Genomic DNA, 25,665 nt, shown 5'->3' with positions numbered 1-25,665 from the left:
AGAGAGTTAGTTATATATACTTTCTTGACTGGGAATTAAAATACTAAATTCAAATAAAATGAGCTTGCATGAATACACAATCTCATGAAGGTTAATTCTAAAGTCCTTAAAAAAAAACAAACAGAAAAAAATGCAATTTTTAACAGCAGTTTCATTTAACTGGTAATATAAAAGGTTATTTTACTTATATTTTTCTAAAGTATCTTTGACAAGTATGTATAACTTTTACATGAAAAAGGTAGAGGAATCCTGTCTACCATACAGCCCAAAGAGGATCTTGAGAAAAAAAGTAAAAATGAAACAGAAGAGTATCTAATTTCACCAGATGTGAGAATTTCAATGCAGGCACTAAAATACTTCACACAGAACACAGTACCTCAATAAATGAAAGCTGTTGTAAGTAAATACCATTTTAATGATACATTTTCATGCTGTGTGGTTTAGGGATGACCACTAATTTGTTATAATATTTTCATTATTCAAGTTATAGAGAATTTTAAAATCAGAAAAACCTCCTAATTACTTTCTGTTAAATGCAATCATCCTTACCTTTCGTAGTTCAACTGTCACTTCATTCCGGTGTCTTCTCATTGTCTAAAAGGAAAAATAAAGAACACATATGTACTGAATACTGATACTACTAGTAGAATTAAGGTCTAAGGCTTGACTTATTTCCCTTAGCATAATCCTCCCCAGTTCTATCCATGTTGATGCAAATCGTGGAGCACTGGATGTTATATGCAAACAATGAATCATGGAACACAACATCAAAAACTAATGATGTACTGTATGATCACTAACATAACACAATAAAAAAAATTAAGGTCTAAGGCATTTTATATATATAATTTTCTGGAAGTCATTTTTTGTTAAGGATTAAGGACTGGTCATTTTTAGACTTTAAATGAACCATGGGAATTTCAAAAGCCAAAACTCCTGCCTATTTTACTGGATATCTGTTGGTTAATCTTGTGGGGAGTTTTTTAACTTTGGGGGAGTTGAAGGTGGGGCCTGGCTGCCTAGAATCCATTCCCCTTGTCTAACTGCACCCAGGTTTCTCTGGGGAATTATATACCTTCCTGTATGGTACTGATGGACTGCCTCGATCAAACTCCTATTAAAGTATCTCATTCTCTCCTAGTTTTGAATAGGGCATGAGACTGAAATCATGCTAGCAGAGCTTTCTCTCCCATGACTCTGAACCTCGAGCAAAATGGAAAGGAAAAAAAAAAAAAAAGAGGGGCAGTACATTAATTTCCAAAGGAAATATCTGGACAAGATAGTGAATAATACTTATATCCTGGAGTTGCTCTAGTCCCAGTTCTCAGGTGTCCCTACTCATTTTATGAACTACTGATATTCTTCCAATAAATTATGGTTTTGCTTAAGTTGGCTGGAGTTGGTTTTTGACATTGCAACTGATGAAATCTATCTCAAATGATTCATGTTTTTAACATAAAAAGACTTGGGGCGCCTGGGTGGCTCAGTGGGTTAAGCCTTTACCTTCGGCTTAGGTCATGATCTCGGGGTCCTGGGATCGAGGCCCGCACTGGGCTCTCTGCTCAAAAGTGAGCGTGCTTCCCTCTCTCTCTCTCTGCCTTCCTCTCTGCCTACTTGTCATCTCTGTCTGTCAAATAAATAAATAAAATCTTTAAAAAAAAAAGTAAAAGACTTCATTGTAATGGCCTTAAAACCACATGAAAAGGAATAAAAATTTGGGATAGATATTTTGCATCAAAAGGCAAAGAGTCCTTCTAAGTTTATAGCGAGGCTCTATCAGGCCTGGTCTTACCAGGAATGACTGAAATGATCAGATAGCCTCTCTCCCCTTGATGTACTGATAGGATGGATTATCTTATTACACATATAAGTATGGTAAAATCCTTAAATTTTTGGATTAAAGGCTACATAAAGATTACATGGTCATGGTATATTATTATTTTAATATATTGCCAGATTCAGTATGGTATTATTTTATTTAATAATTCTTTTGTTATGGAATCTCTACCAAGTTTTCGTAAATGGCAATGATAAATTAATTCTCTTTTTAGGAAAAAAATTCCCATGAAAATCAAATTACAAAGTTTGTTAAATATACTGAAATATTAACCTAGATTTAACTTATGCTTAAATATATATATATATTAAATGTAAACAAAACTGCCAAAAAATTCAAATTAGTAGCATTCATTTAATGTAAAGAAATGATGCACTGATAAAACTATTATCACTAGTAGGGTTCAACCTTGAATCTAATTTTATGTTTCTGTGTTTTGACTTTAATATGATGAATACACAGACTGCTTCATGTATAAATTCATCATGTAGAATGGTAATAAAAGTGGAGCCATTTTCAAGTACCAATGTTATTTTGATAACTCTAAAATGTCTTGATTTACTTGAAGATTAGAATTGCACTACAGATAAAATTTGCCTATATGAATATCTAATCAAACTGTTACTAGAACTGAGAAGGAAAAATATTTTCATTGCAATAACTACTACACTTAATTATTTATGAACTATTAATAAGATGATAGGCACACAACAAAAAAAGATCTAGGCAGGGTGCCTGGGTGGCTCAGTGGGTTAAGCCTCTGCCTTCAGCTCAGGTCATGATCTCAGGGTCCTGGGATGGAGCCCCGCATCGGGCTCTCTGCTCAGCGGGGAGCCTGCTTCCTCCTCTCTCTCTGCCTGCCTCTCTGCCTGCTTGTGATCTCTCTCTCTCTGTCAAATAAATAAATAAAATCTTTAAAAAAAAAAAAAGATCTAGGCAACATATCCCTTACAAAATATGGTCAAGTTAATGCTATACTGTAATTCACATTAAATACTTCAGCATCAATAGGAGTGGTGAGTCAACTTTGAAAGTTCCCTAAATTAGGACTCCACACTTCAAAGTAAGTTATTAGCATTTGAAGCATTCATATCAGAAGTTAGCTCCCCGTTAAGTAAGTGCTTCGAATATCAACATCTGAATTTAGACAATGGTTTGTTAATTAGTGTAAGAGATGTTGGAAATAATTTTTTTATTGCTGAAATGGAACTGTGCAAGATATATAGATTGACTAGGAATACTGTACATGTGCCTGATTCTTGTCTATTTGCAGTTTAAGAATCTGGCAAGTCCAGCAGTCTGCCTTCAGGTAAGTTTTTGAATCTATGCCTCTCTTTGATCCTATATAGCAGCCTTTCTTAGAAGATTCTGTCACCTAATCCTAATCAGTTCTTTGTGGTATATGTTATTGTTCAAGTTTTACTGCAAAGTGGTAATTGCTTGCTTACACATGTTTGTATAAGTGGCAGAATTCTAAAGCTTCTTTTATTATAACATAACTCACTGGTAGTAAAATTTCTAAGGAAAAAATATCTATTACTTCACCTATCTCTAATAGTTAAAAGGCTTCCTACTCACCCAAAAGAACCATATGCATGTAAAATAGCCAGATGGCTTAGGTCAATCAGCAACAGGTACTGACTACTATGTATATGATAAAAGCACCACTGAATTAGTCATGACACATTCTGTTCTCTGAATTACAGAAAAAGGCTCTTGGGCCTTTTTCTTGGGCCCTCTCCTCCCTAACATTCTTCCCAACTGATCTCATTTACTCTCATGTCTTCAATTACTATTTGATGACCACTCTCAAATATCTATCTTTAGTTCAGTCCTCTTGACTGATCTCAAATATGTAAGTACTATATTCACTCACTCAACAAAAATTCATAGAATTCATCTAAAATGGACCAGGCAATATGCCTGCAACTGGAGACAAATACAGAATTTACAGTCTAGTACAGTTGTCAGTAAACCACAGCCTATGCCCCAAATCTTGGGCTGTTTTCTGTAGGAATGAACAGGAATGGTTTTGACACTTTCAAGTGGTTGTATTATAAATGATATTAAGTATCCATGTAATTTACCTATTTTTGTCTCTTGGCTCCCAAAACCTAAAATATTTACCTTCTCTCCTTTTAACAGAATGTTTGCCAACAGTCGGTCTAGTGAAAAACACATTAGTGATAAGCAGTAATATAAACGTGTTAAATGAAAAAAAAAAGTGTTAAGGGGCGCCTGGGTGGCTCAGTGGATTAAGCCGCTGCCTTCGGCTCAGGTCATGATCTCAGGGTCCTGGGATCGAGCCCCGCATCGGGCTCTCTGCTCTGCAGGGAGACTGCTTCCTCCTCTCTCTCTGCCTGCCTCTCTGCCTACTTGTGATCTCTCTCTCTGTCAAATAAATAAATAAAATCTTAAAAAAAAAAAAAAAAAGTGTTAAATGTTAAGATAGGAAAATACAGTTTAATGTTGGAAGGAGACATAATTAGGGAATCAGGAAAAAGCTCCCTGAAGAAATGAAATATATCTATATGTGGTTTGGGGATAGACTGTTGCAAGACTTCACATTTAGGATGCTTAACAAATACCCTTAATAGCTGATCCCTTTCCTCCTCCCCTCCCAAAAAAACCCTTCTCCCCCAAAAACTCTTCCATGAATATTCCCAGTATTAGGAAAAATCACCAGTATCCAAACAATTGTTAAGAACCCCAATCTGAGGAGATCATCCATGTCTGCACAGTCTCTCACTCTTTGATACCCAACAAGGCACCAAAACTAGGATTCAACCCTTCTAGCTCAACTGCCATTATCCTAGACTAAGCCACCGTTATCTCACCTGGATTGCCACAATAGCCTCCTAACTAGTCTACTTGTGTGGTCTTTCTCTTGAGTAAAAGTTCTCAATGAAGTTTTTTATCTTCTATAAACTCCCCTGAAAGAGAAACACACACACACACACACACACACACACACACACACACACACACAGTCACCAGGACAGCCAAACCCAAATCCCATGGACAAAATCTACAAGGCTAAGTGACAGGGTATCCCCACGAATTCTCAAATACAAGCAGGATCTGGGTTAAACTGTCAACTATAGGAGTCACATGATATAGCATGTATACACAGAAGGAAACAGAAGAGCTCAAGTAATAGGGTAGTAACTGAAGGACTTGAAGTCAGAAAAACCCCAAATTGTAAATTATTAGAGTTTAGAAAGGCAATATGCAAATAGCTACAAATGGAAAAGCTCTTTTGTATATACCAACACTGTAAGGTATAAGGCTCTACACTCAAAAACTAAGGACTGAAGACTCCCTTCCTGGACAAAGTCCTACACTTCTGGGAGAAGAATCTCAGTTGAGCAAGACAGGCACAATGAAGCAAAGAAAAGGAGGTATCAGACAAACGTGGGTTAATTAAAGAGACAATCTCAGAACACAGAAAGCTAAATATTGCTTATCACTTTGTAAAAATCAACAGAAGAAGGGGGTACAGAGTGGTAAAGCTAGAAAAATTATCCTGACCAATCCCTTGCTCCAAAAAGTTCAGGAAAACCTATTATAAACGAGCAACAGAAAAGGGTTGAGATCAAATTCCATGCCATAAAAAAATGGGAAAATAGGGGTGCCTGGGTGGCTCAGTAGGTTAAGCCTCTGCCTTCAGCTCAGGTCATGATACCAGGGTCCCGGGATTGAGCTCCTGATCAGGCTCTCTGCTCTGCAGGGAGCCTGCTTCTCCTTCTCCCTCTGCCTGCTTCTCTGCCTACTGGTGATCCCTCTCTCTCTCTGTCAAATTAATAAATAAAATCTTAAAAAAAAAAGAAAAGAAAAGAAGGAGCAGAATGTTGACACTAAAAGCTTGCCACCAAAAAGCCATACCTACAAAACTGATAAAAATTTAATCCAAGAAAATGTGAAATAACATTCCAAATCAGAATGTAAAAAACTCAGAAATTAGGTGCTAGAAATCAGAAAAGAATTTGAAGTAAAAGAAAAAGTTATGTTATAGTTATAAGATTTAGTACACAACAGATAATGCGTAAGAGATAAAGAAAATGCAAATAAATTTTTAATCAAAAGAAATAAAGGTGAGAAACACCTGGCTGGCTTAGTCAGCAGGGCATGTGACTCTTGATTTCAGGGTTGTAAGTTCAACCTCCACACCAGGTGTAGAGATTACTTAAAATCAAATAAATAAATAAATGAAGGAAGGAAGGTGAAAATATTAGAATGAAAGTGACAATAAAGCTAAGCAAAGATGCTACATCCATACAATAAGGAGACTTCAAAGAATAAAACCAAAGCAATGAAATAAAGCAAATACCAAAAACTATAATTAAAGAGAAAAAAGTCCTACAACTACAAGTCTTTAAATGAAATATTGAAAGAGTACACTGATTCCTGGGACATTTAACGGAAAGAAACCAATACCAAAATACATCAGAAAAAATGAATGAATTTCAAAAAAAAAAAAAAAAAGAAAGAAAGAAAAATGCATAGTCCAAAAAAAAAAAATCTAGTGATTTATTAGGTAGATATAAGAAGTCAGTTCAACAAGGTCACAGAACACAACATAAAAATACAAGTATCAATTGTATGTCTATATACTAGCAATGAATACATGGGTACCAAAATTAAAAATACACCCAGTAGCATTTATAATCTCTCAAAAAATATTTACGTATGAACCTAACAATACATGCATAGGACATACATGTTGAAAACTACACAACACTGATGAAAGAATCCAAAGATCAAAAAAAATTGAGAGATAGACTGTGTTCATGGATTGGTAGACTCGACATGGTATAAATATGTCAATTCTCCCCACAATAATACACAGGTTTAACACAATTCCTCTCAAAATCCCAGTAGCATTCTTTGTAGATACAGAAAATAATATTCTAAAATTTATACAGAAAGGCAAAGTAATTAGAAGAGCTAAAATAATTTTTGAAAAAGAAGAATAAAGTGGGAGGGACCAGGCTATCCAATTTCAAGATTACAGAGCTATAATAATAAACACTGTGGGATACTGGTGGATCAACAGAACAGAATGAAAAAAAAATAGACCTATACAAATATGCTCAAACTGATTTTTGACAAAGGGTAAAAGCAATTCAATAAAGGAAAGAGGCTTTTCAACAAATGGTGCTAGAATAGGTAGACACTGCTAGACAAAATGTATGAAATCTCAATTTAAGTCTCATATTTTACACAAAATTTAATACAAAATGTATTGCATTTAAGTGTAAAACTATAAAGCATTGAGGAAAAAAAAAAACTCTGAGTTCTGGAGTTAGGCAAAGAGTTCTTAAATTTGACCTTAAAAGCATGATGCGTAAAAGAAATAGGGGCGTCTGTGGCTCAGTCGGTTGAGCCACTGCCTTCGACTCAGGTTGGGGTCCTGGGATCGAGTCCCGCATCCAGCTCCTTGCTCAGCGGGGAGCCTGCTTCTCTCTGCCTCTGCCTGCCACTCTTCGTACCTGTGCTCTCTCTCTGATAAATAAATAAAATCTTAAAAAAAAGAAATAACTGGTAAGTTGGACCTCATCAAAATTAAAAAACATTGCTCTGAGAAAGCCCCCATGGAAGGGGATGAAAAGACAAGCTAGAGACAGAAAAATATATTTGCGAACTATATATCCAATAAAGGACTAGTATCTGGAATATATAGAGAATTCTCAAAGCCCAACAGAAAGTTAATTAAATTAGAAAATAAGCAAAAGAAATGAAGTGTATATCTAAAGAGGATATACAGATGGCAAATAAGCACAAGAAAAAAGATGTTCGATATCATTAGCCATTAGGGAAATACAAATTAAAACCACAATGAGATATTACTACACACCTATCAGAACAGCTAAAATAAATAATTGTGGCAACACCAAATGTTTATAAGGATATGTAGAAACTCATGCATTGTTAGTGGAACTGTAAAATGGTACAGCCATCAGGAAAATAGTTTCTTAAAAAATGAAACTCTAAACACCACAGTATTCAGCAACTACACATCTAGAACTTTGTATCAGAGAAATGAAAACTTATGTTCACAGAAAATCTGTAAACAAACGTTTATATCTGTCTTATTCATAAAAATCTAAGCCTGGAAAAACCCCAGATATACTTTGCAGTTTAAACAAACTATATATAGGCCATAGAATATTATCCAACAGCAAAAAGGAAGGAACTATTCAGACAAGCAACAATTTGGATGACTCTCCAGGGAATTATGCTAACAGAAAAAAAGCTAATCCCAAAAGGTTACATACCATACAATTCCATTTAAATAACACTCCTATATGTTGCTCCTAAAGCAACAAAATTATAGAAATGGAGAAGAGATTATTAGTTGTCAGGGGTTGAAGAGAGGTAGGGTGGAAAGGAGGGAGCAGGCTATAAATTGGCAACAGGAGAGATCTTTGTGGTGATAGAAATGCTTTGTATATTGACTGTATAAATACCAATATTTTACTAGAGTGTTGCAAGAAGTTCCCATTGGGGGAAACTGAGTACGGAGTACAATGGATATCTCTATGTTACGTTTCACAACTGCATGTCAATCTATATCTCAAAATAATGGTCAATTTTTAAAAAACTTTTTAAAACAGGATATACTTCCTATCAGATGCTGAGGAAAAGGGAAAAAAGAGGTAACAATCAATTTCAGTAATGCACATAATAGGGAATCAACAGACAATAATGACTTAAAAACCGGGGACTTAGTTAAGTTAACCACTGTAACAAATATATGAACCTTCCAAAATACCAAAAATAAACTAAAAAATAGTAAATGAAACAGATCACATAGAAAAATATACAAGAATAGGGAGGAAACAGGGTAAAGAGCTAAAGGAAACCAGGCAGCCTTTGATTTCAGACCTACATGAAAATGAATTACATATAAGTATGACAAAATTAAACTTGCAAAGCAATTCCGAAAAGAATTTTAAAGATTAATTAATCTAAATGTATATTCACTTGGTGACACAGTTACACTATCCCATATAACTTTCAACATAGTAATTTGTATGTTCCCAGTCAACCTTAAAGACAAGGTAAATACAAAGAAAACTATACCATTTTCAGTAATCCTACTACTGGTTACAGTATTGAGATTATTATTCTGACACTGTTGTGTATGTATTCGGAATAGATGAAATCAGTAGTAATATGATACTCTAATTCTACCAACCCTGATCAAAGAAAACAAGGAATTTTAACCTGGGACAAAGGAGATAGAGATATATGGTTAGTAAAACCCTTCTTTTTGTCTTGAACTTGAATCGGAGGACAAATAAACACATTAAATGATACTATAAAAGGCAAAAAAAAAGTGAGATTAAAAGATTATAGAGAGACTATAGGGAACAAATTGAGGGTTGCTGGAGGGAGGTGGTGAGGGTATGGGGTAACTGGATGGTGGCATTTAGGAAGGCATGTGATATGATGAACACTGGATGTTATATGCAACTAATGAATAACTGAACTCTACATCTGAAACTAAGTATGTACTATATGTTGGCTAGTTGAATAAAAAAAAAGATTATAGTTTTAAAAAGAGACTTCAAATTCACTCAGAGTAAGGCTACAGATCTTTATCTGGATACTGATCCAAACAAACTGTTTAAAAATATGTAACAGGGACACCTGGGTGGCTCAGTGGGTTAAGGCCTCTGCCTTCGGCCCAGGTCATGATCCCAGGGTCCTAGAATCGAGCCCCACATCAGGCTCTTTGCTCAGTGGAGAGCCTGCCTCCCTTCCTCTCTCTCTGCTTGCCTCTCTGCCTATTTGTGATCTCTGTCTGTCAAAAAATATATAAATTTAAAAAAAAATATGTAACACTTGAGATAACTGGAAATTTGAACAATTGGATACTTTGTTAGTTTTAAAGAAGTTACTGTTAGGGTCAGGGGTGGGGGTGTGTGTGTTAGAGAGAGAGAGAAAGAGAAAGAGAAATGCAATAATGACATTTATTTTAAATACTATGCATACATCTTTCTAGTAACAAAATATGTCACTTCTGGAAGACCTCATACTTCTGAGAAGTCTTCTGTTTCATTAAACTGGATCCAAGCTGTAACAGAAGAAATACGTTTTAAATGCATTGCTAAACTCACATAAGTACTAAGGTTAAAAGGAGTCAGTAAAGTTCACCATGGGGCAAGTTGTCAAAAGCAAATATGTGAAAGGGAAAGTATGAGGTTAATAATCTATTCACACTGGGAACAGAAATTTAAGTCCAGACTCTGATGCAGGGTTAAAAAAACTAAACTTCTTGGGGTGCCTGAGTGGCTCAGTGGGTTAAGCCCCTGCCTTCGGCTAAGGTCATGATCTCAAGAGCCTGGAATCAAGCCCCGCATCACACCTCTCTGCTCAGCAGGGAGCCTGCTTTCCCCTCTCTCTGCCTGCCTCTGCATACTTGTGATCTCTGTCGGTCATATAAATAAATAAAATGTTAAAAAACAAACAAAACAAAAAAAACACCACGCTGAACTTCTCATTTAGCCCAAACTCTCAAGATGGCCAAAATGCACTGTTCCTCAACAGATGCAAACCTTTTCTGCTGAAAAGCAGTTCCATCAGGTTCTCAGGATTAAGGAAAAGTCACTAAATAAACAAGAAAATAAGCCAGTAAAGAGTCATGGGGCTCCTGGGTGGCTCAGCTGGTTAAGCATTTGGCTTCAGCTAAGGTCATTATCCCGGGGTCCTGGGATAGAGCCCCACTTCAGGCTCCATGCTCAGCGGGGAGCCTCCTTCACCTCTTTCCCCTGTTTAAGCTCTATCTCACTATCTCTGTCTCTCAAATAAATAAAATCTTTAAAAAGAGAGAGAGAGGGGCGCCTGGGTGGCTCAGTGGGTTAAAGTCTCTGTCTTCCACTCAGGTCATGATCCCACCCTCCTTGGAATTGGAATACTAAAATTAAATTACAAAAGATAAAATAATTATAACAAATATTCAAGGAACAGAAAAATGAAATTATAAGCAAGCCATAAGAAATTATCAGAAAAGACCAGATTTAGGGTTACCTGGCTGGCTCTGTCAATGGAACGTGTAACTCCTGATCTTGGGGTTGGGAGTCTGAACCCCACACTAGGTGTAGAGATTACTGTAAAAAGAAGAAAGAAAAGAAACAAAAGAAAGAGCCAGATCTGGAAGGGGGGGGGGGGGAAAGGACCAAACAGAACTTTGAGATGTGAAAAATAATTGCTGAAATACAGTACTACAACCAAAATTAAGAACTCAACAGATAGGTTTTATAAGAATATATGATGGAGTTTAACAGAGATTCAGTGAACTGTAAGGCAAGTAAGAAGAAACGATCAATAATGAAAAATAAGCACAAATTTTATAATTACAGACGAAAGGATAAGAAACAGAGGTATAGTAAGACGTTACAAAACAGGGCTTATGTGGGTTCACAAAGATAGCAGAGACACTGCACAGAAAAAATATTTGAAGAGACACTGGCTGAGAACTTTCCAGAATTAATGAAAACACTGAACCACAGATTGAAGAAGCCAAACAACATTAAGCAGGAAAATAAAAAGAAATCACAGTAAAACTGCAAGACACAAAAGGAAAAAAACAAAAAGTAAAAAATTCTGAAAACAGCCAGAGAAAAACAGATTATCTTTAAAACATAACAGTCTGAAAACAGACTTTAAAAAATTTCTCTATTGATTATATTCACTACAGATGGGCCTTATAAATGGCTATATTTTATAGGTCCATAACTTTATTATGAAATTGTAATTTTAATTTATTTTTATTTTTTAAACAGCATATCCCCATCTTTTCCTTTCCTAAAGCTTTTTAGTCACAGGAACAATTTGGATTCACTTTAACAAGATAACTCAATGGTTTGGTTTTTACAGTAATTCATAACTGTCATTTTACTAAAATTTTGCTTTTTCAAAACACGGGACCTATACAACATATTGTTGACATGCAATTTCAGGTGGTTCTAAAGCTACGAAAAGCCTGACACAGTCTGTGAAGCATGTGGCTCTTGATCTCCGGTTGTTTGAGCCCTATGTTGGCTGTGGAGATCACTTAAAAATAAAATCTTAAGAGGAAAAAAAAAAAAAAAAAAAAAGAAGCCTATGTCAACCGCAGGTTAAGAATCTTTATAATAATAAATAAACAATTTCAGAAAAGGACAGGGTTTGGGGTGATGGAAGTGTTCTAAAACTGGACTGAGGTGATGGTAACACAATTGTAAAACTTATTAAAAATCAAACTTTATGCTAACAATGAATGAATTATATGATATACAAACAGTACCTCAATAAACCTGTTCCTTTAAAAATCCTCTGTCGTATGGTATTTATATACTGTTCCCTGGGCTAGGAACTCTGTTTTTCTAAGTATACCAACTGAAGCAAATGTATACATTTTATTTAGGACGAAGGAGGTAGGAGAGTATAAAAGGATACAAAATTCCCTTTTCAAGAGGCTATAGAGCTAGAAAACTCAAAACTGTATCTCTGAGACAAAACAAACAAACAAACAAAAGCCCGAAAAGCAAAAACCAAAACAAAACCTAAAGGGTATTGTGCTGATACTCTGAGACTGCCACCAACTGGGCATCCATGTTTCAAGGAATATACGACAAAACTAACTTCTGAAAAGCAATGGAAACCAAAAACGGTGAAATCATACCTTCAATGTGCTGAAATATTAACTTCAAACTCAGAATTCTAACAAAAAAGGAATGATAGAATTCAAATACCACCACTTTACAACAGTTAATAAATTAATGGATCTAGGCAATTATCATCAAGGCTTGCTAGTATCACAAAAAGAGAGAACATGACATTACGTACCACCTAGTAGAAATACATAATACCCAAGAAACTAAAAAGCCATCTCAGGAGAGAAAAGATATGCAAATAACATACATGATAAGGGACTTTTATCTAGGATAATATAATGGACTCTTTTGATTCAATAAGAAGACAACACAATTTTTAAAATGGGCAAAGGATCTGAACTGACAGTTCTCCAAAGATGATAAACAAATGGTGAATAAGCACATGAAAGGATGCTCAACAAAATTAGCTGTCAGAGAAATGCAAATCAGAACTATAATCAAACACTTACTAGGACGGATAAAATAAGCAGACAGGTAACTACTGCTGAGGATGTGGAGAAATTGAAACTCACACACTGCCGGTTGAGATCGTAAAATGGCACAGCCACTCTGAAACAGTTTGGCAGTTCCTCAAAAGGTTAAACATCAAATCAACATTGATAGGAATTCTACTCCTAGGTAAATACCCAAGAGATAGGAAAACATATGTCTGCACACAAACTTAAACACGAATGTTCACTGCAATGGTGTCCATGATAGCCAAAAAGAGTAAACAACCAAAACCTTCATCAACTGATGGATAAATAAATGTGATATATCCATACTACGGCACATTCAGCAGTAAAAAGGAAGGAAATACTGACACATTATATACTAATAACATGCAAGAACCTTGAAAACATTATGCTAAGTGCAAGAAGCCAGTCACAAAAAACCACGTATTACATGGTTCAATTTATATGAATGCCCTGAACAGACAAATCTATGGATAGAAAGTAGATTCATTGTTGCTTAGGTCTGGGGAATGTGGCTGTTTAGGGAGGATAGGGAAATGGGGAGGAACTACTAAAGGGCATAATGTTTCTTTCATGATTTATTCATTTGGGCGGGGGGAGCATGTGCAGTGCACATGCAAGTGGGCTGGGGTGTAAGGAGAAGAAGACTCCATGCTGGGTAGTGAGCCAGACGCAGGGCTTGATCCCAGGACGCTGAGATCATGACCAGAGCTGGAGGCAGACTGAATGAGTTACCCAGACACCCAACATTTCTTTTTGTGGTGATGAAAATATTCTAAGATTGACTGTGGTGAGGGTTGTGCAACTCTGAATATACTAAAAACTCCACTGAATACACATTAAATGAGTGAATTATATGGTATGTGAAATGTATGTGAATTGTATCTCAATAAAATTTTTTTTTAAAAGTTGGGACACCTGCATGGCTCAGTTGGTTAAGCGTCTGCCTTTGGTTCAGGTCATGAGCATCGGGCTCCTTGCTCGGCAGGGACCCTGCTTCTCCCTCTGCCTGCCAATCCCCTTGCTTGTCTCTCTCTGGCAAACAAATAGAATCTTTTTTTAAAAACAGTATATAATGCCATCTGTAAGTCAATCGTGGCAAATAAGCAAACCAAATTGAGCCCCTATATCCAATTTACAGGAAATATAGAGAACAGAAAGACACACTAAACATCACTGGGTTACAAAAAGCCAAATACAGAATAACCCCATTTCTCTAGCAACAGGCAACAAAGCAAAAAAAGGGGTGGTTTGGCAAATAGAGTAGGAGCCTACAGATCGAAAAAATTTAAGAAACACATCAACCAGTCACAGTAAGTGGACTTTATTTGGATACTAATCCAAATACACGTTTATTACATACAAAAGACAGCTGAGGAAATTTTAACACTGACTGGATATTTAATGGAAAATTACGATTACTAACCATGTTTAGCTATAATTTTAAAAACAGAAATTTTAAAGGCATGTAAAAAGTATACACACATTAAAGAAGAAAATTAAATTCACCAATAGAAAGAACCCCCCCAAAATCTAAACACATATGGGAATTTGATATGATGGAGATGGCACTGCAGAACACTAGGAAAAATAGACTATTCAGTAAATGGTGCTGGGCCAAATAATTATCCATGGCGGGGGGCTGGGGAGGAGGGATGAAAATGGATTCCTACTATATCACCATCCAGAAAAATCTATTCCAGATTGTATGAACACTTATAAAAGCAACACTTTAATTTTTTTTAAAAGATTTTATTTGACAGACAGAAATCACAAGCAGGCAGAGAGGCAGGCAGAGAGAGAGGAGGAAGCAGGCTCCCTGCTGAGCAGAGAGCCCCATACGGGGCTCCATCCCTCATGACCTGAGCTGAAGGCAGAGGCTTTAACCCGCTGAGCCACCCAGGTGCCCCAACACTTTAAATTTTTTTTTTTTAAATATTTTATTTATTTGACAGAGAGAAATCACAACTAGGCAGAGAGGCAGGCAGAGAGAGAGGAGGAAGCAGGCTCCCTGCGGAGCAGAGGCCCCGATGCGGGGCTCGATCCCAGGACCCTGGGATCATGACCTGAGCCGAAGGCAGAGGCTTTAACCCACTGAGCCACCCAGGTGCCCCCCAACACTTTAAATTTTTAAAGAAAATTATCTTTATGATCCCTGAGTGGACAAAGATTTCTTAAGGAGGACATAAAAAATGCTAAAACCAAAAGAACACTGTTAATACTTAGAATTTCTGTTCTTTGAAAGATGCTACAAAGAATGTGAAAAGACAAGCCAAACTGGAAGGATACTTGAAGTACAAATAGTGAATAAATACCCAGAATATACACAGTATTCATACATCAATAAGACAACAGAAAAAACAAGAGAAAGACAAGAAAAGGCATTTCATAAAAGGTAACGGCCAACATGAAAAGGCAGCCAACCTTATTAATCAAAGAATAAATTAAGACCACAGTAAGATACCATCTTGTACTTAAGACTGCCAAATATTAATAGGTATAATATCACCAAGTGTTCATAAAGATGCAGAGCAACTGATAAAAAGGTCTGTTGGTACAATAATTTTTGGGAAACAATTTGGCAAAAATCTGGTAAGGCTGAAGAACACCAAGGGCACACAATTCTCTACCACTGTATAGCTCTACAGGAACTCTTGCATATATGCACCATGAGACACATACAAGTGGATTCTGACATTATCATCAGTTTGTGATAGCAAAAAACCAAAAATATTGAAAACAACCCAAATATTTACCAAGAGGGAATAAATTAATTGTGAGGTACAACCCAGCAACTAGGAGGAATGAACTATAGCTACATGAACAAATCCAGAGATGTAACATTACATGAAGTAAAAAAAAAAAAAAAAAAAAACCACCCTTTTTCATAAATATGAGTATTTCACATCATTTTTATAAAACAAACAAGCAAAACTAAATACTATCTATTATTTTGGGATACAGACATGTATGGTAAATCTAGAAAAGCAAAGTAATGACTTACACACATTTGTGACAGTGAATTATTTCCAGTAGGGAGCTAGGAGTGTGATCAGAGAGGAAAACACAGGCATTTTTGTCCTAGTTCTTAAATTGATTAGATTCATGAATGTCTGTTTTCTTACTGCTTCAAAACTTGTATGGACATTACCTATTTTTGTATATCAAATATTACATATTTTTAAAATGTTTAACGGAAAGAAAATAATACTGCTGATGTGTAGTACTATGCATTTTGAGTTGTCAATAGTTGTGATCCACTGACATTCTGCCTCTCATCTCACTTGAGTCTAGCATCAACATACCAAACTGCAGCCATGGAAAGCATAAACTAATATTAATAATTCCCCATCAGATTTCAATTCATAGAATATGATCTGAAAAATGCTTACAATCTCAATACTACTCTAAGCATCTAATTCAAACTCTGATTCACCTTCTCATACTACACTTTGTTCTGGGTTAGTTCTCCAACTTTAGCCTGTATCAGAATTGACCTGGTTTGTTATAAGACTTCTGGGCTCCATTCCCAGAATTTCTTGAGCAGCAGGTCTGGAGTAAGGGTTAAGAATTTGGGGGTGCCTGGGTGGCTCAGTGGGTTAGGTCTCTGCCTTCAGCCCAGGTCATGATCTCAGGGTCCTGGGATCGAGACCCACATCAGGCTCTCTGCTCAGCGGGGAGCCTGCTTCCCCCTCTCTCTGCCTGCTGCTCTGCCTACTTGTGGTCTCTCTCCTTCTGACAAATAAATAAATAAAATCTTAAAAAAAAAAAAAAGAATTTGTTTCAAGGGGCGCCTGGGTGGCTCAGTGGGTTAAAGCCTCTGCCTTCAGCTCAGGTCATGATCTCAGGGTCCTGGGATTGAGCCCCGCATCGGGCTCTCTGCTCAGCGGGGAGCCTGCTTCCTCCTCTCTCTGCCTGCCTTTCTGCCTACTTGTGATCTCTGTCAAATAAATAAATAAATAATCTTTAAAAAAAATAATTTGTTTCAAACAAGATTTCAGGTTGATGTTGCTAGTCCAGGACCCACATTATTAAGAATCACAATTCTAGGGTACAACTCTAGGATATGTCCATAAAACATTTAACACAATCACCAATCAGAAAGCATCAAAAAATTCTACTGAACAATTTTCCTCTAAGATACTTATAAACAATGTAAATTACTCAATGCACATGGAATACATATATATTAGACAAATTACCTTAGCGCACTGCTGCTGGCACAACATGGTGGTTAGAAACCCTGCTTAGGAGTCAGCAGGTTTAAATCCTGGCTCCCTCACATGCAAACTTCATGATATTTTAGGAATATCACCAGCATATCTCAGTTTCTTTATCCATAAAATAAATATAAAATAACAATACCTCACAGAGTTACTGAAACAAATACATCAAATTCATGCTAACTGTGAATTACAGGGGCAATGTCTAGCATAGAAAGCCCTCAATAAATGTTAGTTATCTTCATCATCATTGTTAATGCTCCCATATTCCACATGTATCAAGGTCAACATCTTATCTAACCCTATACCACTGCAAGACAACTGCTTCTACCCAGTTGTGGAAAAGGCTTAGATCATTTAGCCACATATCCTCCTGTGTCCATTCTCACTTCTGTCACCATCTCCCTCATATTCACTGAAGACTCTAGCAGCTAGCTCAATTTTCCTCCCCAAACCAAGCCTTGACAATATCCCTGGTACCTTCAACAACTCTTTAAATAATCCAGTTCAAGAGGCTGGTCAGGGACATATCGAGGCTCTTCTTTTTTCCTAAATTTCAGTTTTGCCATGACTCAAGATTCTGAGCAATCAAGAACCAGCCACAGAGCTGCCTGTCCAGTTAGGATAATTTCTAGATGTTTTACACTTCATTCAAAAACTATGAAATGCTCAACATTTTAATATGATGAATTTTAAACCCTGTACAGTGTTCTCTAATTTGAAAAATCTCTGACCCTAGCAGCAAAACTCTCCCTAGATCCAATTAAGGCATTGAACAATTTCCCCTTAATTAGCCATTCAAAAGATTGACCTAGATCCAGAAAGATTACCTTAATCTCTAACTCCTTCAATTTCTCCCAATTTATCAACCCTCTCTTGGTTTTGCTTCCCTCTTACATACTTCATACTTAAAACAGTCTTGGCCCCTGTGATTCTAGCTTATTGCCTTGGCAAAAAGCTCACCGTGGGTCACTTCAATTCTCACTCTAAAAGCTGGGCTGCTAAGTGCTGTTGAGACGGGGGGGAAAAAAAAGACTCAACCTCCCTCCATTATGGGTATTACCAATTCTAGGTCTCTAATCTCAAATAAGATCTCAATGCTTGCTGTTCAGAAATCTTTCCAGGTTGTCTTCGATTCTGTACAAAAAACTACTGCTTTCAAACCCCCTTCTCTATATTCTCCTTTTTAACAGAAGACCAGGTCTCCTATTGAAGCAAGCAGAAACCATCAATAGCAATTCCCTCAACTTCCCAGCATGCACATCCAAATCTCCTCCCCAATCCCATCCCTAATAACCCGCATCCCCTGACAACCTTGTCACCTTTCATCCTATCACAAATGACAGAGCAAGAGATATATGTCTTTGTTCTAATCTTCCTAGGGGGCTTACTTCACCAATTATTGCCTCTCTTCCATGTTTCAACCTCTATTTCCCATCATCATAAGTAACCTCATGTCTCCTTCATCTTATTTTTTTAAAAGCCTTTCCTTACCCTACATTTTCTTCTCCTTAGCTAAATTCTTGGAAGAGTGGTCTATACTGTCTTCACTTTCATTCACTTAGCCCACTCCCAACCAAAGTTCTACTGACACTGCTATTGCCAAGATCATCAGCAACCTTCTATTCATGGAACACAAACCGTATGTGGCATCTCTGCAGAAAAACAGTTAACCATTCATTCTCACCTCCTTAACTTCCATATCATCCTCTAGGATCTTCCTCCACTCATCTATGTTGTTCTTCCCTATGTTCTGTCTACAACCCTGTAGGCCTATTCATTTACTCACTCTACCTAGCATGTCACATATATTTCTGTGGCTTCAATTACCAACTACATATAAACAACGGAATCATCTGGATTTGTTTCCTGATGAATTCTGAAATATATTAAAGTGTAACTTTTCAGTAGGGTCACAGACAGAATACACATAATAGGAAACATTTCATCTTTAAATATAGAGAAATATTTATATTTATATCTAGTGTTTAAAATAGTACAGTATATTGTTTTTTCTACCTGTATATAGTCTAGGTTGTAATTTCAATGTATCATGGAACCACTACTCTTTCTTTTTGTATCATAACAGCTTTGAGATATAATTTATACACCATATGTTTCACCCATTTGAAGCTTTTAGTACAGAGTTGTGTGACCATCACCAAAATCAGTTTGAGTTATTTTCATCACTATAGAAAGAATCCTTGTATCCTTCAGTAGTCACCCTCCCCCCATTCTACCCTCCTTCCCACTCCAATTCTACACAACCATTAATCTACTTTTTGGCTCTATAGATTTGCCTCTTCTGGATAGTCATATAGATGGAATTATACAGTATGTGTTTTCTGTGATTGGTTTCTCTTGCTCGGTGTAACGTTTTCAAGGTTTATCTGTGTTAGCTTTTTTTTTTTTTTTAAGATTTTATTTATTTGTCAGAAAGAGAGAGAGAACAAGCAGGGGGAGCAGCAGGCAAAGGGAGAAGCAGGCTCCCCACTGAGCAAGGAGCCCAATGTGGGCTTAATCCCAGGACCCTGGGATCATGACCTGAGCCAAACACAGATGCTTAACCAACAGAGCCACTCAGGCATCCCTATCCATGTTAGCTTTTTAATTAGCTTTCATTCCTTCTTACTGCTGAATAATACTCCCTTATAAAGATATGCCACATATTATTTATCTATTCATCAGCTAATAGACATCTGGATTCCTTCTATTCTTTGTCTACTATGAATAAATTTTATGGTGACATATGCTTTTATTTCTTTTGGGCATATGAGTTGGAATTAGTGGGTCATATGGTAACTTAATGTTTAACCTTCTGAGACTGCCAAACTGTTTTCCCAAGTGGCTACACCATTTTATAACCCTACCAACAATGACAAGAGTTTCAATTTCACTACATCCTCACCAACACTTATTAATATGTTTTTACTATTTAGCCATCCTAGTATTTTGTGAAATCCATTTTGTGAAATGGTAACCCATTGTGGTTTTGATTCATATTTCCCTATGATCAATGGTATTTATCATTTTTCCATATGCTTATTGGCCATTTATATATATTCTTTGGAGAAATGTCTATTTAAGTACTTTCTTTGTTCATTTCTGAATTGGGCTGTCTTTTAATTATCGAGGATTTTTTGTTTTTTTAAGATTTATCTACTTATTTGAGAGAGAGGGAGATGAGCACATGTGCATGAGTACAAGCAGGGAGCCTGACACAGAGTTCCATCCCAGGACCTTGATATCATGACCTGAGCTGAAATAAAGAGTTGGATGCTTAACTAAGCCACTCAGGCACCCCTACTATTGAGTTTTTTAAGAGTCCTTCATATATTCTAGATATAAGTCCCTTATCAGTAGGATTTGCAAATATTTTCCTCCATTCTATGGGTTTCTTTTTGCTTTCTTGATGTTGTCTTTTGAAACACAAAGATTTTTAACTTTAGTGAAGTTCAATTTATCCATTTTATGTGATTGCTTTTGCTTTTGATGTCGTTGCTAAGAACTACTAACTAATACAAGATCACAAAGATTTGAATAGATTTTTTTTCCTCCTACAGTTTTTTATGGATGAGCTCTTACATTTACATTTAGGTCTTCAACCCATTTTGAGTTAATTTTATAGTGTAAGGTAGGGGTCCAACTTCATTCCTTTGCATCAGAATATCCAGTTCAGTTGTTCCAACATCATTCATTGAAAAGACTTTTTTACTGTTGAATTGCTTTGGCACCCTTGAAAATCAATTTACTGTAAATGTAAAAGTTTATTTCTGGACTCTCAGTTCTATTCCATTGATTTGTATGCCTATCCTTAGGCCAGTACCACACAATCTTGAGTAATGAACCATTACTTTTGGTTGATAAGCTGTTAAAACAGTACTACTAATATGTGAAGACATCAAGAATAAGCCCCCCCCAAAATACAAAATTAGTTAAAAATTAAAGTGACTATCTACTCCAGCTGATCAGTCTGTGTACAATCAAAAAGAAAATTAAGATGCTACCCATAAAAAATAAAATGTGTGATGGGGACGGAGAGAATGTATTAAGGAAGCTTAGTTTCTGAGGAGGAAAGGCAGCTGATGTAAATTTCAGATGCCAGACTTGAATCATCCCTTCAACTATGGCTCCCTTTAGTCAGCATACTTTCAATAAACTGCTGTATTTGTAAACAAACAGGTTTTGGTATATTCTGAAAAACCAACACCCTTGGGAATTTGAGCACCTTAAAACTTAAGCTCAACACTCTCTCCTGAGCTGAAGTGCCTCCTGTATCACTCCCCAAGAAACCCCAAGTCTCTTAACATATTCAAAACGGAGCTTACCATTTTTCTCATTGATCTTGTCTCACCCATTGTTTTTATCTTATCCATTGATTATAACACCTTTCAAAAGTAGGATATTAAATTACCTTAAAAAATGGTTCTGAGAATTAAATGAGAATAAACATTAACAAAAGCACTGTTTGTATCACAAAGTAGGTAGTCATCAGTGTTTATTTTCCTTTTCTACAGGTTGTGATCTCTATTTTCCATTTTAAATCCTATTACTACTCCTGAACACGGAATTTTTATGGCAGAAAGCCATTAAAAGGCCCTTGACTGCATATTGAGAAGAGAACACCTCCTGGGATGGATGCAGACTGAAAAGGCCGACTTAGCTGCACAGGGACATAGAATTCTAGATACATATTTTATCCCATTAAAGATACTCCACTTTAGAATAGTGTTGGCTACAATTTGTTTTTCAATCTTTTCTTAGCCTTTAAGTATGGGTTACATTGTTTGTGATCAATAGAAACACCGAATGGTTCTGCCCTGGAGTATTAGAGGAATTTCCCAAAAAAGATGACATATCTTAAGTGATTTTTTTCTCAAAGACTCACAGCTTATGAATCTGAAACTTAACAACATTGCCCTTTCACAAAAAAACCCAACCCAACAACTTAGAATCTAAATACCAGAACTCCACATTATCCTTTTATATATAATTTTCCATTCTGAAAATGCCTACATTACATAATTTGTGCTAATATTAGGTGTACTTTACCTTTTTTTCTTTTAATAACAGTTATTCAGAGACTGCACATACCATAAAATTCACTCTATAAAGGGTAAATTCAGTTCATTTTTAGTACATTCAGAGTTGTGCAACCATCACTATTACCTAACTTTACAACATTTTCATTATCATAAAAAGAAACCACACACCCTTTATCAATCATTCTCTGTACTTCTCCACAACTCTTGGCAACCACTAATCTACTTTCTGTATCTGTGAATTTGACTGCCTGGACATTTCATATAAATGGAATCATGTATGTGAACTTTTTTTTTTTTTTTAAGATTTTATTTATTTATTTGACAGAGAGAGATCACAAGTAGACAGAGAGGCGGGCAGAGAGAGAGAGAGAGGGGAGCAGGCTCCCCGCCGAGCGGAGAGCTCGATGCGGGACTCGATCCCAGGACCCTGAGATCATGACCTGAGCCGAAGGCAGCGGCTTAACCCACTGAGCCACCCAGGCGCCCCAGTATGTGAACTTTTTTTGTCTGGTTTCTCAGCATAATGTTTTTGTGATTCATCCAGGGTGTAGCACATATCAGTACTTCACTTTTTTATTACTGAATAATATTCCACTGTATGAATATAACCACTTATCCATTCATCAATTGATGGACACTGGGTTGTTTCCACATTTTGCCTACTACAAATAATGTGACTAAGAACATCTGTGTACCTGTGCTTTCATATCTCCTGGGTATTTATCTAGCAGTAAAATTGCTGGGTAATACAGCAATTCTATCTTTTGAAGTACTGCAAAAATGTTTTCCAAAGTGGCTACACTACTTTACAATCCTACCAGAAGTATATGAGTTTTTCAACTGCTACATATCCTCCTCCAACCCCTGTTATTTATTGTTTCTTTAAGCCATTCTAATGTGTATGAAGGGATATCTCATTGTAGTTTTGATCTATGTTTCCCTAATGACTAATAATATTGAAAATCTTTTCACGTGCTTATTAGCCATTTGTGTAATTTCTTTAGAGGATTTTCTACTCAAATCCTTAGCCCATTTAAAAATTGGACTTTTAAAAAAAATTTTATTGATTTTTTTCAGGTAATCTCCACACCAAAAGTAGGGATTGAGCTCACAACCCCAAGACCAAGAATTGCACACTCCACCAACAAAGCCAGCCAGGTACCCACTGGACTGTCTTTTTTTTTAAAATCTATTTATTTGACAGAGAGAGATCACAAGTAGACAGAGAGGCAGGCAGAGAGAGGGAGAGGGAAGCAGGTTCCCTGCTGAGCAGAGAGCCCGATGCGGGACTCGATCCCAGGACCCTGAGATCATGACCTGAGCCGAAGGCAGCGGCTTAACCCACTGAGCCACCCAGGCGCCCTGGACTGTCTTTCTACTGAGTTCTTTATATATTCTAGGTAAAAATTCCTTATCAGATATATGATTTTCTCCCAGCTGTGGGCTGCCTTTTCATTTTCTTGGTGTCTTTTGAGGCACAAAAGATTTTAACTTTGATGAAGTTCAATTAGATATTTCCTTTTATCACTTGTGTTTTTAGTGTCATATTAAGAAAACACTGCTTAATCTGTGGTTATGAAGATCTATACCTGTTTTCTCCTGAGACATTCATAGTTCTTTAGATTTTTGATCAACTCTGAATTAACTTTTGTATATGCTGTGAGGTACAGTTTAATTCGTATGCTAGTACTGCACAGTCTTGATTATTGTAGGGATGTATTAAGTTCTGATATTGCTAAATAGGAGTCTTCTAACTTTGTTCTTTTTCAATATTGTTTGACTATTTGGAGTCACTTATATCCACGTAAATTTTAGTATCAACCTGTCAAGAAGAAGAAAGAAAAAAAGCAAGCCAGCTTGGACTCTGCTAGAAATTGCATAGAATCTGTAGATCATGTAAGGAGTATCTCAGTTTACCAGTATTAACTCTTTCTAATCCATGCATGCACAATGTCTTTCCATTTATTTAGATCTTTGATTTCTTTTGATGAAGTTATAGTTTTTAATTAGAAGTCTTAAACTTTTGTTAAGTTTATTCCTCAGTATTTATTCTTTGTGAATGGAACTGTTTTCTTACTTTCAGATTGTTCATTGACAGTGTGTTGAAATACAACTGCTAGGTATACAGTGATCTTATATATCCTGGCTGAACTCATATTAGAGCTCCAGTAGATTTTTAGTGGATTCCTTAGGATTGTCCATACACAAGATTATGTAATCTTGAAAAAGAGAATAGTTATACTTACTTTCAATTTGCTTTTTTCATTAAAAAAATTTTTATTTTTTTGTCTAATTGTCCTGCCTAGAACTTCCAGTACAATGTTGAATAGGAAGAACAATGAATATCTTTGTCTTGTTCCTGATCTTAGGGGGAAAGCTTTCTTTCCATCTTTCACCATTAATATGAAGCCAACTGTAGGTATTTTGTAGATGCTCTTTATCAGCTTGAGGAGGCTCCCTTCAATTCCTAGTTTGAATATTTTTCTTAGGAAGGGGTGCTGAACTTTATCAAGCGCTATATCTATACCTATTATGATGACCATGTGGGGTTTTTTGTCCTTTATTCCATCAATATGGCATATTACACTGACTGATTTTCATATATTGAACTAGCTTTGCATCCCAGGAATAAATCTGCTTGGTCATAATGTATAATCTTTTTAATATATTGTTGAATTCAGTTTGCTCCCAGTTTCCTGAGGACATGTATATCTATACTCATAAGAGACATGGGTTTGTAATATTCTTTTCTTGTGATACATTTATCCAGTTTGGCAATGGGGTAATATTGACCTCACAGAGTGAGTTGGAAAATGTTCCCTCTACCTTCTGTTTAGGGCTTTTCTTTGTGGGAAGTTTTGTGATTATGGATTCAATCTCTTTACCTGTTATGAATCTATTCAGATTTTCTATTTCCCCTTGGGTCAATTTTGGTAGTTTGTATCTTTTTAGGAATTTTCCATTTCATCTAGGTTATGTAATTTGCTGGCATATAATTGTTCACAGTATTCCCTTATTATCTGATTTATTTCTATAAGATAATTTGTCTTCTCTTTTTTCCCCATCAATCTAGCTAAAAGTTTGTCAATATTGTTGACATTTTCAAAGAACCAACTTTTGATTTCACTGGTTTTCTCTATTGTTTTTCTATTCTCGATTTCATGTTTGTCTTCTCTAATCTTTACGATTTCTGACCTTCTGTTTGCTATAAGTTCACTTTATACTTCATTTTTAATGTAGTATTAAACATTTTATTTATTTGTTTATTTATTTATCTATCTTAGAGAGAGAAAGAATGAGAGGGAAGAATCTCAAGCAGACTCTGCCCTGAGCGCAGAGCTCTACATGGGGTTTGATCACATGACCCAGAGATCGTGACCTGAGCTGAAACCAAGAGTCCATGTTTAACCAACTGAGCCATCCAGGTGCTCCTTAATGCAG

The 25,665-nt window shown here is 36.2% G+C and overlaps 1 protein-coding gene across 1 annotated transcript in view; it reads right to left on the bottom strand.

Moving 5' to 3' along the window:
• KPNA3 (karyopherin subunit alpha 3) overlaps positions 1 to 25,665 on the bottom strand; it is a 103,524-nt gene that overhangs the window by 54,534 nt on the left and 23,325 nt on the right. The window contains exon 2 of the mRNA XM_045978347.1: positions 550 to 594. Coding sequence (XP_045834303.1) covers positions 550 to 594 — 45 coding nt within the window. The remainder of the gene's footprint in view (positions 1 to 549; positions 595 to 25,665) is intronic.

Source organism: Meles meles, chromosome 14 (genome assembly GCF_922984935.1).
Source record: "Meles meles chromosome 14, mMelMel3.1 paternal haplotype, whole genome shotgun sequence".
Classification (NCBI taxonomy): Eukaryota; Metazoa; Chordata; class Mammalia; order Carnivora; family Mustelidae; genus Meles; species Meles meles.
This window is presented reverse-complemented; position numbering and strand designations above follow the sequence as displayed.